The 18,796-nt window shown below is 34.4% G+C and overlaps 1 protein-coding gene across 3 annotated transcripts in view; it reads left to right on the top strand.

Annotated features, from left to right (window-relative positions):
• XRN1 (5'-3' exoribonuclease 1) overlaps positions 1-18,796 on the top strand; it is a 167,377-nt gene that overhangs the window by 126,808 nt on the left and 21,773 nt on the right. For all 3 annotated transcript variants that reach the window (XM_081077718.1, XM_081077720.1, XM_081077719.1), the window contains exons 32-33: positions 1,086-1,181; positions 6,658-6,766. In XM_081077718.1, the coding sequence (XP_080933844.1) occupies positions 1,086-1,181; positions 6,658-6,766 (205 nt within the window). The remainder of the gene's footprint in view (positions 1-1,085; positions 1,182-6,657; positions 6,767-18,796) is intronic.

Below are 18,796 nucleotides of genomic sequence, written 5' to 3'. Positions count from 1 at the left end.
CTCTCTACCCCCTTTAGAAATCACAGGCTGACTATAAATGGAAACCTGATTTGACTTAGTTTTTAGAAAAGTTTTGATTCGAATCAATTCCAAATTTGTGTTAAACTGATAGGCTAGTGAAGACTGCTGTTGATAAAATTCTGCGAGTACCTAGTTATAAAATTACAGTTATATTCAAGAAGAAAGATATTTATTTATATAATAATTAGCTTAAGAATGTCGTTTTTCTCTTTATACATTTGCTTTGAAATTAACATTTAAACTTTTTTTATATATAAGCCAAATGTCCTATGCTATCTGCTATAAAATAACATTAATTTGAAAGATAAAAGAGGACTATATCATGTTTATCAGAAGTAATTTTTAAGTTCCCACCATGCAACTCGTGGGTGATTTCCTTTATTTCATCTTCCCGGTGACAAAAATCAAATTGTTTTGTGTGAGACACTTAACTTTATTTAATTCCATGACCACAAATCTTAACCACACTTTTTAATCCAAATAATGTTTGGATTGTGACTAATTAGAAAACACAGATTAGTAGATAATAACAAACAAAACAGAAGCAAAAATCCTCTCAAGTCTCATAGGTAGCCACTGTTAAATTTTGGTGCATATTTTTTCTAGAGTTTTAAACTGCATGAAAACAATTCCCCATAAGTAATAGCTCATTTTTAATCTATTATATTGCTTTTGCGTAAGATGGAGATTTTTAAAATAAAATCATTAGATGTTAGTGTAAGTGGGATAATATATCAGCACATTGGAAGACAAAAAGAGTCTGTTGGTGGGGATATTGATTCAGTATAATCTTTTACAGCATTTGTTATGCTTTAAATGCTTTTCAATAAAACCAGTCAAAACCAATTACAGTTGGAGTGAAGGAAGCTATTTTCACTCCCATAGGGTATCTTTATTGTGACTATACTGAGCTCCAGAAAAAAAGAAATGAGATTTCATATAATGAAAATTAAACATCCTCTTTACTGCTAAATAATTTTGATGAATAAATTATTTGATTTTTCATAAAGAAGCTTTATTTTTTAATGCTTCTGTTCCTTAAGAAATTTATTTTGCTTTGCCAGCTACTTACTAAAGATGATGATGAATTTTGCAACATTTGGCAGTCCTTACAGGGATCTGGAAAGGTTCCACACTTTCAGCCAGCTCTACAAGAAAAGGTTAGTATGTCTTGTTTGATGGACATTTAATTTTATATTTCTTTTTCAGGTATAGAATGATTTTTTTTTTCTCCTGAAATCTCGCAGAGAAATAACAGTTTTGATCATGAATTTGCATAATTCTGTACAGCCATATATAAGTTTTTTGACCAGTGAGTGAAAATATAGACAATTTTTCTTTGAAGTCAGTTTTGGATTTTTTTAGTTGTTTACACAATCATAATTATATTTTATACTCAACAAAGGCCTAAATGGAGCTCATTAACTAATTCATTTCCACTTGAATGTATAGCTTTATGCTGGCAGTTGGTATTCTTAGAGATGAATGAGCAAATTTACATTCCCTGGTAGCGATCAAGAAGAGGAAAGAAATGCTGCGAAAAAGGTAGACTCAGACAAAGAAAACAAAAGAGAACAGGAATGAATTTCTACTACATTTTTTGCAGGTTACTGACCTTTCTTCTTAGTTTAGGTCAAGAGGGAATATTCTGTCAAGTTTATAAACAAGTAGCCTGCACCCTGAGGGACACCAGTGATGATGGTGTTGTCAGAGCTAGAAAGGGGAAAATAACAAAGAGAATGACTAAAATAAATATAAAAAGTGAGAGTGACAAAGTGCACAGGTCTCTCTGCCAATGTGCTATTATAAAGTTTCCTTATATCATCCATAAATCGTTTCTACCTAAATATAGTCCGTGTCCAGATTTTCAAACCCTCTTTTCCTCTTTAATTTATTTGGTACTGCTAACCACTCATTCTTCAGGTGGGCTTTATTATCATTCATCCAACACATATTTATTGAATGCACCAGGCATTGTTCTATGCAGTGAGAATATAGCTGTAAACAGAAATCTTGGCCTCATACAATTAATGTTCTTGGAGGAGAGGACATAAGTAAGATAAGTAAATTACATGCTATCTTAGACCAAAATATACACGTTTGAGAAAAATTGCAGGGAAGAAGACAGGCAATGTTGTGGGGATGAAGGGGAGGTTTTGCAGTTTTAAATGGAATTGTCAGGTGAAATTTGAGCAAAGATTTGAATGAAATGAAGAGAAAGGTATATAGATATCTGAGAGGAGAATGTTCCAGACAAATTCAATGGCCCTGTTAGAGGGACGATCCTGGCATACTCAAAGAAGAGAAAGACCATTATGGATGAATTAGTAGGGTGGGTTGTACGAAATGTAATAGAGAAGTGATATGTTGATATCAAGGCAGGACCTTCTGGGCCATTATAAAGACGTTGACTTTTACGCAGTGAGATGGGAAATGAGTGGAGGGTTTTGAGCAGCAGTATAAAATGATCTGACTTATATTTTAGTAGGATCACTCTGCCTGCTATTTTGAGAACAGAATGTAGAGGACCCAGGTAGGAAACAGATTAGTTAAGAGACTACTGAAATCAACCAGGTAGAGTCGATATGGACTTAGACCAGGGTAGTAGGAGCCTGTGAGAAGTAGTCAAATTCTAGACATATTTGGAAGGGATTGTCAATTGATGATGAATTCAATATGGGGGTAAAAGAGAAAGAATTAAAGGATGTGACTCTTAAGGTCTGAGTAGCTAATAGGATAGAATGGCTGTTAACTGAGATGGGGAGGATTGCAGGTCAAGCAGGTTTGTGGAGGAAGATCAAAAGTTCAGTTTTGAACATGGTAAGTTTGAGATGTATATTAAACGTTTAAGGGAAGATGTGGAGTTGGCCATTGAGTATGGAGCTCATGGAAGATGTCCAAACTGGACGTAGAATTTGAGAATATGTATATGTACGTGTATATATGGCCAAAAAAAGTATACTCGTGACTTGTATTCATCTTTTATTGTCAGTATATATTGAGTATTGCAATTTTAATACAGTTTTTTCCTTTCAAATGTGTATACATTTTTTTGGCACCCTCTGAGTTTTGTGTGTGTGTGTGTGTGTGTGTGTATTTTTACTCTTTCTCTGTAATATTTTTTTACAATGAGACCCCAAACCATTTACTCAGTTCCCACAAATGGACCTTAGATTGTCATCCCAGACCTAGATTAACCTCCTGTCTCTGTCTCCTGTTTCTTCTCTTTCTTTTCTAGTTCTTCTTACATAATATTGTCTGATAAATCTTTCCTAAAGACCCTTTAATTTGTCTTGGCCCTGTGGAATAATCAGATAAAGAATAATTAGTTAGAGCTCCTGAGTTTGAACTCAGTTTATGCCTTGAGGTAGTGTGGTTTGATAAATCTGCTATTGGACTCAGAATCAGGAAATCAGGTTTTGTGACTCAAATAGAGCAAATCTGATTTCCCTGGTCCTCTTTGGCTTATGTATAAAAGTAAGTCATTGGACTTAGACCATCTCAGAGGTCTTTTCTAGCCCTAAAATAGTATTATTCAAATGGGGCTCCCTGTTTAGTACTGCTGGAATTCAGCTTCAACTCAAACTAATATTTAGACCTTTTATAATTTAACCTTACCTAATTCTTATATAAAGTATGTCCAATTATTTGGTAAAATGGTCTATTCCAGTCAGATTGGTCTCTTTACTTTCCCTTTTCCACAGATAATTTTCATTTCACATTATCTGTTCTTGTTCCTTCCACTTAGGATGCCTTTCCTCTCTCGCTACCAAAATTTCCCCAAGGGTCAGTTAAAATCTACTAGTCATGTTACCACCTGTTTCCTTGAGATGGAACTCAACTTTTGATACTATATTTCCTAAGAATCTTCTGCATGCATCTCTTGTTATTGGTTGCTATGTCCTTATTTATATCAGTTGAATACTCCAGTGTTTCGTTTCCTATGTGTTGCAAGAATTACGAGCCATCACACATAACACTTATATCCATGAGACATTAAAAAGAAGCCTGATACTCATCTGATGAACAAATTCTAGAAAACTCAACATGATAAATAAAAAGAATTCAAACTTCTGGAAAAGGCAAAACTATGGAACCAGTAAAAAGGTCAGTGGTTCCCAGAGGTTAGGGAGAGAAGGAGGGATGAACTGGCAGAGCACAGAATACTTTTAGGATACTGAAAAATACTCTACATGATACTATTCTCAACATAAGAAATGTCCAAACCTGTGAAGAATTTTTATAAGAGTTTATTTGAGCCAAACTGACAAGATGCCAGGAAGCAAGATCCGAGATGCTCCCCTGAATGACAGTTTGAAATTTCTTTTATGCATTTGAAAGTAAGGAGGGAGTGTAAGGAAACTTACATGAAAGCGGGAGAAAGCAAGACTGGGAAATATTTATGGTTCATTACAGGATAAGATTATATGCTTTCTTGAGGGTGATTACTCTCCTGAGGGATCTGAAAAAGAGGCATTTCAAAAGTGTGTTAACCTAGATGCACAGAAACAATGGACAGGGCTTAGCTTAAGGCAAAAATAACCTTTTATTAGGAAAGTTCTAGGCCTGAAGCATATTACCCACCATAAGCTGCCCAGTTGGGAATTTATAATCAGATCACCCTGTGAGGTTACTTTCAGTTAGATTTATTACAAAGCCTCTTTTTCATCCTCGTTATAATGGTGGATGTACCTCATTTTACGTTTGTCCAAACCCATAGATAGTACAGCACCAAGAATGAACCCAGTGTAAACTGTGGACTTTGGGTGATAGTCGTGTGTCAGTGTAGGTTCATCAATTGTAAAACACATACCACTCTTGTGAGGGAGGCTGCGTGTGTGGGCACTGGGGGTACATGGGACATCTCTGGACTATCCTCTCAGTTTTGTTATGAACCTAAAATGGCTCTAAAAAAATCTTCAAAAAAAATTTAAGCCTTTATTGGCAAAATATGACACTGTGTCTGACACAATAGCTTTATTTAGATATCAAATAAAACAACCCAAAAAACTATACTCAAAACTAGAATATTTTCTTTCTAATTGAACTTACGGCACATGTTTTCTCTGGAATGATACTATAAACATGAGTTTTAGAATTAGAACTGAAATGCCAGCTCTCCTATTATTTAATGCTATAACCAAATTATCACTTTGAACCTTAGTTTACTCATCTACATAATGGAATAAAACTCTACCATAGCACTTTCATGATTGTAGCATTGCTATAATGAGATTAAGATGCTGGATGCAAAGTGCATATTACCATCCTGGCACATAATAGACACTTACACACAGTATTTGTTCATGCCAGTCTATTACTCCTCATGTTCTAATTCCCTTCCTTAGAGTCACAGTCCCCATAATGTACCTCTGTGGCCCAAACTCCACCAGCTATTGTGCTATGCAGACAGAAAGGTCTTCTTGACCCTTCAGGGTGGAAGAACCCTTGGTGTTCTGTGCATCTGTGCATCTGTGCATTCTGTGCATCTGTGCCACTTTGACGCGCCTTCCCACTGGGGTGTGTCACAGCTGTTTTCAAGCGTGCCCACTGTCAACAAGGACACGATGTGCCTTTGTACCCAGTGTTCATTTGTCTGTGCTCAGAAGAAAATAAATAGGGCCCACCAAAAGCAAGATCATGAAATAATACATTTGTATTGAACATCTACAGCCTCTGCTTTTGTTTCTTCTGCCTTAACTGTGGAAAGTTAGCTATATCTTTTTAACTTCAGGCCTCTGCTCTCTATCGGAAAACAATGGGATATGGTATGATCTTAGATGAAACTTACTCATATCGTTTTGCTAATTCTGTTCATTTCTGCACTGTCTCAATTACTGGAACTTTATAATCAGTCTTGCTCTCCACTAGCAGTCTTCCATCATCTGAAAACCTTGACAATCTAAATACTAGTTAATAAAAATCATGTATTGAGAGAAGGGATGAAGAAGGACTAATATCCTTAACTTTGATATCAGAGGCAGAAATGATGAATTTTCAGAAACTGTTTAGTGAAAATTTAAAAAATAATGATGTCAAGAAAATAGTATGAGTGAAATTTTAGTGAAATTTTAGTGAAATTTAGTGAAATTTTAGTAAATTTTAGTGAAAATTTAAAAAATAATGATGTCAAGAAAATGAGCCCATAGGCTCTCCTCCCTTACCTTGCACATATCTTCTGTAACACCTACTTGTTTCCCAGCCACATACACCAGCAGTAGGATTATTTTTAAGCAAATCTAGAGGAATCTTTAGAAGCTGGTATTTCTGTTATGAAGAAACATGTACCTAAAGTTTAATCTGTTCTTTAGTTTCTGTATTGACTTCAAGCAAAATTAGATTTAACTTTTTCTATTGAAAGTAACATTTTGTAAAATGATTAATTTTCTATGTATCTTGCTATCTAAGTGATGCAGAGAGAAATATCTAATAGATCATTTGGTTAATGATGGTTATTTCTGGGTGGTAGAATTTGAGTGTTTTTTTAAAATTCTCTACTTTTTTTCATTCCTTTTTTTTCTAATGAGTTACCTCCTTTTTAAAAAAATAATAAAATATTTATTAAACATTGAAGAAAAGGTCTAGTTACAATATTAAGAGTTTGTTTAAACCATTTGTAAAAATTTTAACTTTCAGGTTGCAGTTCTACCTCAAGAAATAAGTCAAGTAGCTCTACATCATAAATCTGACTTACATGATAATGATGTTAGATGTCAGCAAAGAAAACATGAGCCTCACAGAAAATGTAAGTTTTAGGTTAGAAAATTTTATTTATGGTTTTAACTGCTTTTTATTTGTATGAATTAACAACTTTACTGAGTTATAATTCACATAGCATAAAATTCATCCTTTTAAAGTATACATCCTTTTAAAGTGACGTTTTTCGTATTTTCACAAAGTTGTACAACTAATACCACTATGTAAATTGAGAACATTTTCATCACCCCAAAAAGAAAAATCATACCTATTAACGGTCATTCCTCCAGCCCCTGGCAACCACTAATTTACTTTCTGCCTCTATGGATTGGCTTGTTCTGGACATTTCATATAAATGGAATCATAAAATATTTGACCTTTTATGACTGAATTCTTTCACTAGGCATAATGTTTTCAAGGTTCATTCATGTGGCAGCATGTATCAATACTTCATTACTTTTTATAGCTGAATAACATTCCATTGAATGAATACTACATTATGTTCATCCATTCATCTATTGATGGACATTTGGGTTGTTCCACTTGGGGGCTGTAATGAATAATGTTGCTGTGAATATCTGTGTACAAGTTTTCGTGAACATATGTTTATAGGTAACCCCCGTATAACATGGTTGTTAGGTTACTTAAAAATGCCGTGTTATGCGAATCCGTGTTATACAAAACAAAGAACTAGTGCAAAAAAGGGTGTTAGGTTCTAAAAATTAAAAAAACATACTATTATATTTTTATAATTAAGAGAAATATCTTTATTAAAGCAGTTTTCACCAAAAGTATAGCATATTAATATGTATTAAATAATGTTTTCTTTTTCATCACTACTAAGCTTTTATTGCATTCTGTGTTGTTTGGGGATTTCCCTAATTTCGAATGCGATATCTTTTGCTCTTAAAAGCTCTTAGTAACCTCCGTGTTGTTTGGGGATTTCTCTAATTCTCAAACGTGTTAGAGTGAAACCGTGTTATAGAAGTGCCGTGTTATAAGGGGGGTTCCTGTATTGTTCTCTTGGATATATATGAATTAGTAGAATTACTGAGTCATATGTTAACTCTATGTTTAACTTTTTGTGGAATTATCAGACTGTTTTCCAAAATAGTTACACCATTTTATATTTCTACCAACAATGTATAAGCTTCTAATTTCTTCACATCCTCCATAACACTTGTTATTGTCTGTCTTTTAAGCTTTTTAATTTATTTAAAAAAAGATTTTTTTCAGTTACAGTTGACATTCAATATTATTTAATATTAGTTTCAGGTGTATAGCATAGTTGTTAGACATTTATAATTTATATAGTGATCCCCCTGATTAGTCCAGTACTCATGTGGTACTATACATAGTTGTTGGAACATTATTGACTATATTCTCTATGCTGTACTTTACATCCCCATGATGATTTTGTAACTGCCAATTTGTACTTCTTAATCCCTTTACCGTTGTTACCCAGATCCCCAAACCCCTCCCTTCTAGGAACCATCAGTTTGTTCCCTATATCTGTGAGTCTGTTTCTGTTTTGTTTATTTTATTCTTTAGATTCCACATATAAGTGAGATTCTGTGGTATTTGTTTTTCTCAGTCTGTCTTATTTCACTGACAGCAATACACTCTCAGCCCATCCATGTTGTCGCAAAACATAAAATTTCATTCTTTTTTATGGCTGAGTAATAGTCCATTGTATATACTATGTATCACTTCTTTATCTAATCGTCTGTTGATGGACACCCAGATTGCCTCCATATTTTGGGTATTGTAAATAGTTCTGCAGTGAACATAGGGGTGTGTATAACTTTCCGAATTAGTGTTTTGAATTTCTTCTAATAAATACCCAGAAGCAAAATTACTTGGTTAGTACAATTTTTTGTACTGCCTTTTATTTTTTGAGGAACCTCCAAACGTTTTCCATAGTGGCTGCACCAGTTTGCAGTCTCACTAACAGTGCACAAGGGCTCCCTTTTCTCCACATTTGCTTTCTGATATTAATGTTAATTTTGTTATCCTGCTACTTTACTGAATTCACTTACCAGGTCTAATAGTTTTTGTGTAGAATCTTTAGGGTTCTGTGTGTATAGTATCATGTCATCTGCAACTAATAGCAGTTTTATGTCTTCCATTTCCATTTGGATGCCTTTTATTTCTTTTTCTTGTCTGATTGCTGTGACTAGAGCTTTCAGTACTATACTGAATAAAAGTAGTAAAAGTGGGCAACCTTGTCTTGTTCCTGATCTTAAGGGGAATGCTTTTCTCTTTTCCCCATTGAATATGATGTTAGCAGTGATTTTGTCATATTTGGGCTTTATTATGTTGAGGTATGTTCCCTCTATTCTCACTTTACTGAGAGTATTTATTATAAATGGACGCTGGATTTTTTCAAACACTTTTGATGCATCTATTGATATGATCATATGATTTTTACCTTTCATTTTGTTTATGTGGTGTATCACATTAGTTCATTTGTGGATATTGAACTAAACTTGCGTCTTAAGACTAAATCCCACTTGATCATGGTGTATGATCTTTTAAATGTATTGCTGAATTCAGTTTGCTAATATTTTGTTCATGATTTTTACATCTACCTTCATGATGGATATCAACCTATAATTTTCTTTTTTTGTATTGTCTTTGGTTTTGGAATCAGGGTAATGGTAGCCTCATAAAGAGACCTTGGGAACTTTGCCTCCTCTTGCATTTTTTGGAATAATTCGAGAAAGGTAGATGCTAATTCTTCTTTGAATATTTGATAAAATTCAGCTGTGAAGACATCCAGTTCAGGACTTGTTTGTTAGGAGTTTTTTGATTACTGATTAGATTTCATTAGTAGTAATCAGTCTGTTCAGATTTTTGTTTCTTCTCTTTTTTTGTTTGAATAGTACTACTTTATTTAATCTTTATAAAACCTCCATGTAGGGCACGTTATGAGTATTGCCATTTTAGAAATGAATTTTCTGTGTATAGGAGTATGTAATAAATAACCTGACTGGCATTTTTTTCTTTTCTTTTCTTTTTTTAGTCTCCTGAGTTATTTTTTTGGTTTTTTTTTTATTTTTATTTATTTATTTATTATTAGTTTCAAGTGTACAAAGCAATGAAATAGACATTTCACCCCTCACAAAGTATGCACCCCTATGTTTATTGCAGCACTATTTACAATAACCAAAACTTGGAAGCAACCGAAATGCCCATTGGTAGACGACTGGATTAAGACTGTGGTACACTTATACAATGAAATATTAAGCAGCCATAAAGAAGAATGAAATCTTGCCATTTGTAATGATAAGGATGGGCCTAGAGGACATTATGTTAATGAAATCAGTCAGATAAAGACAAATACTACATGATCTCACTTATATGTGGAATCTAAACATCTGATAAATGAGCAAAGTAAACAGAAATAGTCTCAGAGATATAGAAGAAAAATTGATGGTTGCTAGAAGGGAGGGTGGTGGGGATGAGGAAGAAGGGGAAGGGATTAGACAGCATAAACTGGTATTACAATATTCTGTTTCTTCTTGATTCAGTCTATTTTATCTAATTTTTTATTAGTTTAAGGTGTACAAAACAATGTAATAGTTAGACATTTGTCATTTATATCCCTCACACAGTGATAACCTGCCTCCCCCGGTCTACTACCCTTTTGACATCACCTACAGCTGTTACATTTTCACTATCTCCATTCCCTAATGCTGTACTCCACTTCTTGTGACTGTGTATATATATATATGTGTATATATATACATATAATATATATGTATATAAAAATTATAGTTGACATTCATTATTGTTCAGCTTCAGCTTCGGGTGTACAGTGCAGTGATCAGGCATCTACACCATCCATGAAGTGGTCTCCCTAATAAGTGTCCATCTGACACTTACAAAATCTTTACAACATTATTGATTATATTCCCCAACTGTATTTCATATCCCTGTAGCAATATTGTACTTTCTATTCCCCTCACCATCTCACCCATCCTCACCCTCTTCCCATCTAGCAACCATCAGTTTCTTATCTATATCTCTGAGTCTATTTCTGTTTAGTTTGCTCATTTATTTTATTCTTTAGATTCCATATATAAGGGAGATCATATAGTACTTGTCTTTCTCTGCCTGCCTAATTTCAGTTAGCATAATGTTCTCTAGGTCCATCCACATCATTGCAAATGGTAAGGTTTCATTCTTCTTTATGGCTGCGTAATACTCCATTGTATAAATGTACCACAGTTTCTTAATCCAGTCATCTACTGATGGGCATTTCAGTTGTTTCCATGTCATGGCTATTGAGTATAGTGCTGCAATAAACATAGGAGTGCATAAATTTTTTCGAATTAAAGTTTTGGATTTCTCTGAATAGGTACCCAGGAGTGGAACTGCTGGGTGTAAGGTAGTTCTATTTTTAATTTTTTGAGGAGCCTCCATACTATTTTCCATAGGGGCTGCACCAATTTGCAATCCCACCAACAGTGCACAAGGGCTCCCTTTTCTCCATAGCCTTGCCAAATCTTGTTGTTGGTTGATTTATTGATGATAGCCATTTTGACTGGGGTGAGGTGGTATCTCATTGTGGTTTTTATTTGCATTTCTCTAATGATTAGTGAGGTTGAGCATTTTTTCATGTGTCTGTTTGCCATATGTATGTCCTCTTTAGAAAAGTGTCTCTTCATGTCCTCTGCCCATTTTTTAAAAGGGTCGTTTGTTATTTTGGAGTTGGGTTGAGTAAGTTTTTTATAAATTTTGGATATTAATGCCTTATCAGATAATATCATTGACAATATCTCCTTCCAATCAGTACGATCCTTTTTTCTTCTACTGATGGTTGCCTTTGCTGTGAAAAAACTTTTTAGTTTGACGTAATCCCACATGCTTATTTTTTCTCTTAGTTCCCTGCCCGAGGAGATATAGCAGTAAAAATCTTACTCTGGATAATTTCTGTAAACTTTCTTCCTATGTTTTCTTCTAGGAGTTTTATGGTTTCAGGTCTTACATTTAAGTCTTTAATCCATTTGAATTTGTTCTTGTATATGGTGTAAGGAGGTGTTCCAGTTTCATTTTTTATATGTATCTGTCCAGGTTTCCCAGCACCATTTATTGAATAGACTACCTTTACCCCACCATAAATTATTGCTTCCATTGTCGTAGATTAAATGACCATATAGGCTTTTTTTTTCATGGGCTCTCTATTCTGTTCCAATGATCTATGTGTCTTGTTTTTATGCTAGTACCATGCTGTTTTGATTACTGTAGCCTTGTTGTATAATTTGATGTCAGGTACCGTGATGCTCCCCACTTTGTTCTTATTTTTCAAGATTGCCCAGGCTATCCGGGGTCTAAGACTCCATTTAAATTTTAGAATTGTATGTTCTATTTCTGTGAAAAATGTCCTTGGTAGTTTGATAGGAATTGCTTTGAATCTGTATATTGCTTTAGACAGTATGGACATTTTAACAATATTAATTCTATGCATGAGCATGGTATGTATTTCCCTCTATTTTTATCTTCTTTAATTTCTCTCTTCAGTGTCTGATAGTTTTCTGAGTACAGATTTTTTACTTCTTTGGTTAAATTACTCCCAGGTATTTTATAGTTTTTGAAGCAATTGTAAATGGGACTGTTTTCTTAAATTTCTCCTGATATTTTATTATTGGTATATATAAATGCAACTGATTTCTGAATATTTATTTTGTATCCTGCTACTTTACTAAATTCATTTATCAGTTCTTATAATTTTTGGTGGAGTCTTTAGGGTTCTCTATATGTGATATCATGTTATCTGCATATGACAATTTTACTTCCTCTTTACCAATTTAGATGCCCTTTATTTCTTTTTCTTGTCTGATTGCTGTGGCTAGAACTTCCAGCACTATGTTGGATAGAAGTGGAGAAAGTGGGCAACCTTGCCTTGTTCCTAATCTTAAGGGGAATGGTTTTAGCTTTTCCCCATTGAGTATGATGTTAGATGTGGGTTTATCATATATGGCCTTTTTTTATGTTGAGATATGGTCCCTCTATTTCCACTTTCTTTTTTTTCTTTTTTTTCTTTTTTTTAGTTTTATTTTATTTTTACATCCCTCACACCGTGAACCCCCCTCCCCCCATCCACCACCACCCCGACCTCACACTGAGCCATCACATTATACACATAAAATTATAGTTGGCATTCATTAATGTCCAGCCTCTGGTGTACAATGCCATGACCAGGCATCCACAGCATCCCTGAGGTGGTCTCCCAAACAGGACACATGTCCATCAGACACCCAACAAAATCCCCAAACACTATTGAATAAGTTCCCCAAAGTAAGTCTCAAAAAACCCTGAGGCCATCCTGTGGTCACCAGCCGCCCCCCAATCCCTTCACCTTTCCCCCTATCCCCAACCCCCTCCCCCCGCCCATCTAACAACTCTCGGTTTTTTGTGTCCCCAAAACTGTTTCTGATTAGTTCATACACATATTCTTTTCTTTAGATTCCGCGTATAAGTGAGATCATATGGTACTTGTCTTCCTCTTTCTGACTTATTTCACTTAACATAATGTTTTCTAGATCCATCCATGTTGTTGCAAATGATAAGATTTCTTTTTTCTTTATGGCTGTGTAATACTCCATTGTATAAATGTACCACAGCTTCTTAATCCAGTCATCGACCGATGGGCATGTCGGTTGTTTCCATATCTTGGCTATTGTGTAAAGTGCTGCAATAAACATAGGAGTGCATACAGATTTTTGAATTGGAGTTTTGGATTTCTCCGGGTAGATGCCTAGGAGTGGAATTACTGGATCATAGGGTAGTTCTATCTTCAGATTCCTGAGATACCTCCATACTGTTTTCCATAGTGACTGCACTAATCTGCAATCCCACCAACAGTGCACTAGCATTCCCTTTTCTCCACATCCGCGCCAGCATTTGTTGTTTGTTGATTTATTGATGATAGCCATTTTGACTGGGGTGAGGTGGTATCTCATTGTGGTTTTTATTTGCATTTATCTGATGGTTAGTGAGGTTGAGCATTTCTTCATATGTCTTCTTGCCTTCTGTATGTCCTTTTTAGAAAAATGTCTCCTCAAGTCCTCTGCCCATTTTTTAATTGGGTTGTTTGTTTTTTTGGAGTTGAGTTGAGTAAGTTTTTTATAGATTTGTGATATTAATCCCTTATCAGATATATCATTGGCAAATATCTTTTCCCATTCAGTAGGATCCCTTTTTGTTCTATTGATGGTTTCCTTTGCTGTGAAAAAACTTTTTAGTTTGATGTAATCCCACATATTTATTTTTTCTCTTACTTCCCTCGCGCGAGGGGATATATCAGTGAAAATCTTACTCCGGGTAATGTCCATGAAGTTTCTTTCTATATTTTCTTCAAGATATTTTATGGTTTCAGATCTTACATTTAAGTCTTTAAGCCATTTTGAATTTATTTTTGTATATGGTGTGAGGAGGTGGTCCAGCTTCATTTTCTTGCATATGTCTCTCCAGGTTTCCCAACAGCACTTATTGAACAGACTGTCTTTACCCCATCGTACATTCTTGCTTCCATTGTCGTAGATTAGATGGGCATATAGGCATGGATTTACTTCTGGACTCTCTATTCTGTTCCATTGATCTATGTGTCTATTTTTATGCCAGTACCATGCTGTTTTGATTACTGTAGCCTTGTAGTATAGTTTGAAATCAGGTATCGTTATACCTCCCACTTTGTTCTTATTTCTCAAGATTGCTGAGGCTATCCGGGGTCTTTTATGGTCCCATATAACTTTCAGGATTATATGTTCTATTTCTGTGAAAAACGTCGTTGGTAGTTTGATAGGAATTGCATTGAATATGTATATTGCCTTAGGCAGTATGGACATTTTAACTATATTAATTCTTCCTATCCATGAACATGTAATGTGTTTCCATCTATTTATGTCTTCTTTCATTTCTTTCTTCAGTGTCGTATAATTTTCTGAGTACAGATCTTTTACATCTTTGGTTAGATTTATTCCCAGATATTTTATAGTCTTTGGAGCAATTGTCAATGGAATTGTTTTTTTAATTTCTCCTTCTGATATTTTATCATTGGTATATACAAATGCAACTGATTTCCGAATATTAATTTTATATCTTGCTACTTTACTAATTCATCTATCAGTTCTAATAGTTTCTTGGTGGAGTCTTTAGGGTTCTCTCTATATAGTATCATATCATCTGCATATAATGATAATTTTACTTCCTCCTTACCAATTTGGATGCCTTTTATTTCTTTCTCTTGTCTGATTGCTGTGGCTAGAACTTCCAGCACTATGTTGAATAGAAGTGGAGAAAGTGGGCAACCTTGTCTTGTTCCTGATCTTAGGTGGAATGGTTTTAGCTTTACCCCATTGAGTATGATGTTAGATGTGGGTTTATCATATATGGCCTTTATTATGTTAAGATATGATCTCTCTATTCCCACTTTCTTAAGAGTGTTTATTATAAATGGCCTCTGGATTTTGTCAAATGCTTTTTCTGCATCTATTGATGTGATCATATGATTTTTACTTTTCATTTTTTTAATGTGGTGTATCACATTAATTGATTTGTGGATGTTGAACCAACCTTGCATATCAGGAATGAATCCCACTTGATCATGGTGTATGATCTTTTTAATGTATTACTGAATTCTGTTCTCTAATATTTTGTTGAAGATTTTTGCATCTATGCTCGTTAGAAATATCGACCTGTAGTTTTCTTTTTTTGTAATGTCTTTGTCTGATTTTTGGATCAGGGTGATAGTGGCCTTGTAAAAAGTGTTTGGGAGCCTTCCCTCCTTCTGGATTTTTTTGGAATAGTCTGACGAGAATAGGTGATTTTTTTTTTTTTTAATGTTTTGTAAAATTCACTTGTAAAGCCATCTGGTAGTAATTCCCTGGTAGTAATCAGTCTATTCAGGTTTTCCATTTCTTCTTGAATTAGCTTTGGAAGGTTGTATGCTTCTGGAAAATTCACCATTTCTCCCAGATTGTCTAATTTGTTAGCATATAGTTGCTCATAGTAAGTTCTTAATTTTTTTTTTATTTCTGTGGTATCTGTTGTCATTTCTCTTTCATTTCTGATTTTATTAATTTGGGTCCTCTCCTTTTTTTTGATGAGTCTGGCTAAAGGTTTGTCAATTTTATCTTTTCTAAAAACCAGCTCTTGGATTTGGATTCTTTAACCTTTTGTATTATGTTTTTGGTCTCTATTTCATTTATTTCCACTCATCTTTATTATCTCCTTCCTTGTACTTTCTTTGGACTTATTTTGCTGTCTTTTTCCAGATCCCTTAAGTGTAAGGATAAACTGCTGATTTGTGATTTTTCTTATTTCTTTAGGTAGTCCTGCAGTGCTATGAATTTCCCTCTTAGGACTGCTTAGGACTTTTTACTGAGTCGTGTTTTCATTTGTCTCAAGATAATCTTTTTATGTTTTCCTGTATCTCGTTGAGCCATTCATTATTTAGTAGTGTGTTTTAGCCTCCGTGTGTTTCTGTGTTTTTCAGTTTTTTTTCTTATGAATGATTTCTAGTTTCATATCATTGTGGTCAGACAAGACACTTGATATGATTTCAGTCTTCTTAAATTTATTGAGACTTATTTTGTGGCCTAACATGGGGTCTATTTTGGTGTTCCATAGGCTCTTGAAAAGAATGTATATTCTGTTGCTTTGGGGTGAAATGCTCTCAAAATATCAATTAAATCCATCGGATATACTGTGTCATTTAAGGCCTATGTTTCCTTCGTGATTTTTCTGTGTGAAAGATCTACTCATTGGTGTCAGTGCGGTGTAAATGTCCCCTACTTTGATTATATTACTGTCAATCTCTTCCTTTATGTCTATAAATATTTCCTTTCTATATTTAGGTGCTCATGGTGAATACATAATTGTTTATAAATTCTCTTGTTCGATTGATCCCTTTATCATTATATAATGTTCCTCTTTCTCTCTTATTATAGCCTTTGTTTTGAACTCTATTTTGTTTGATAGAAATATTGCTGCCCCAACTTTTTCTCTAATAATTAGTGACATTGTTCATCTGCATATGTCTATTTGCCATCTGTATGTCTTCTTTGGAGAAATATCTATTTAGATCCTCTGCCCATTTTTTAATTGGATTGGTTGGATTTTTTTTGGTGTTGAGTTGTATGAGATTTTTATACATTTTGGATATTAACCCCTGATCACATGTACCATTGTTAAATATCTTTCCCATTCATTAGGATGTCTTTTTGTTTTGTTGATGGTTTCCTTTGCTGTGAAAAAACTTCTTAGTTTGATGTAATCCCTTTGTTTATTTTTTCTTTTGTTTCACTTGCCTGAGGAGATATATCAGTAAAAGTATCACTAAGAATAATGTCTGATAGTTTATTTCCCATATTTTCTTCTAGGACTTTTATCTTTTGGGGTCTTACATTTAGGTCTTTAATGTTGAGTTATTCTTCTATATTCTTCTATAAGGCAGAAGAAGGTGGTCCAATTTTATTTTATTTTTGCATGGATCTGTCCAGTTTTCCCCGCACCATTTATTTAAAAAGTGTCTTTACACCAGTGTAAATCTTTACTTCCTTTGTCATAGATTAAAAGACTATATAGGCACGGATGTATTTGTGGTCTCTATTATGTTCCTTTGATTTATGTGTCAGTTTCCATGCCAGTACCATGCTGTTTTTATTACTACAGCTTTGTAGAAAAATTTGTTATCAGCTAGTGTGATACCTCCAGCTTTCTTCTTTCCATTTCTTTGTGTCTTCAATTTTTTTCAAAAATGTCTTATAGTTTTCAGCATATAGGTCCTTCACATCCTTGGTTAAGTTTATTCCTAGGTATTTCATTCTTTTTGCTGCACTTTCAAAAGGAATTGTTTTGTGTATTTCTTTTTCTGAGATTTCATTGTTAGTATATAGGAATGCAATGGACTTTGTACATTGATGTTGTAGCCAGCAACTTTACTATTCATTGATGGTTTCTAATAGCGTTTTGGTGGAGTCTTTAGGGTTTTCTATATATAGCACCATGTCATCTGCAAAGAGTGATAATTTAACTTCTTCATTCCCAATTTGGATGCCTTTTATTTCTTTCTCGTGCCTGATGGCTCTGGCAAGGACTTCCAACACTATTTTTAAAAGCAGAGGTGATAGGGGACAGCCCTGTCCTGTTCCTGAACGTAGAGCAAAGGGCTTCAGCTTTTCACCGTTCATTATGAGATTAGCTGAGGGCTTGTCATATATGGCCTTTATTATGTTAAGGTATTTTCCTCCTATACCTGTTTTATTAAGTATTTTAATCATAAATGGATGTTGTATCTTGTCAAACGCTTTTTCTGCATCAATTGATAGAATCATATGATTTTTGTCCTTTATTTTGTTTATGTGATGTATCACATTGATGGATTTGTGAATGTTGAACCATCCTTGTGCCCCGGGAATGAACCCCACTTGGTCATGGTGAATAATCTTTTTAATGCATTGTTGTATTCGATTTGGTAGAATTTTGTTTAGGATTCTTGCATCAGTATTCATCAGAGATATTAGTCTGTAGTTTTCTTTTTTTGTGTTGTCCTTACCAGGTTTTGGTATCAGGGTAATGTTGGCCTCATAAAATGAGTTAGGGAGTACTGTCTCTTCTTCAGTTTTTTGGAAGAGTTTGAGCAGGATTGGTATTAGATCCTGTTTGAAGGCTTGGTACAATTCACTAGTGAAGCCATCTGATGCCGGACTTTTGCTTTTGGGAAGATTTTGGATGACTGATTCAATTTCATTACTGGTGAGCGGTCTGTTTAGATTTTCCAGTTCTTCATGGTTCAGCCTTGGAAGGCTATATGTTGCTAAGAACTTGTCCATTTCTTCTAGGTTATTGAATTTGGTGGCATATAGTCCTTCATAGTATTCTTGGATGATCCTTTGTATTTCTGTGGTGTGCGTGATAACTTCCCCTTTTTCATTCCTGATTTTGTTAATTAGTGTCTTCTCTCCTTTTATGTTAGTGAGTCTAGCCAAGGGTTTGTCAATTTTGTTAATCTTTTCAAAGAACCAGCTCTTTGTGACATTTAATTTTTTCTATTGTCTTTTTGTTCACTATT

This window comes from Rhinolophus hipposideros (genome assembly GCF_964194185.1).
Source record: "Rhinolophus hipposideros genome assembly, chromosome: 2".
In the NCBI taxonomy this organism is placed as follows: Eukaryota; Metazoa; Chordata; class Mammalia; order Chiroptera; family Rhinolophidae; genus Rhinolophus; species Rhinolophus hipposideros.
The sequence above is the reverse complement of the archived record's forward strand: the minus strand, read 5'-3'. Positions and strand labels throughout refer to the sequence as shown.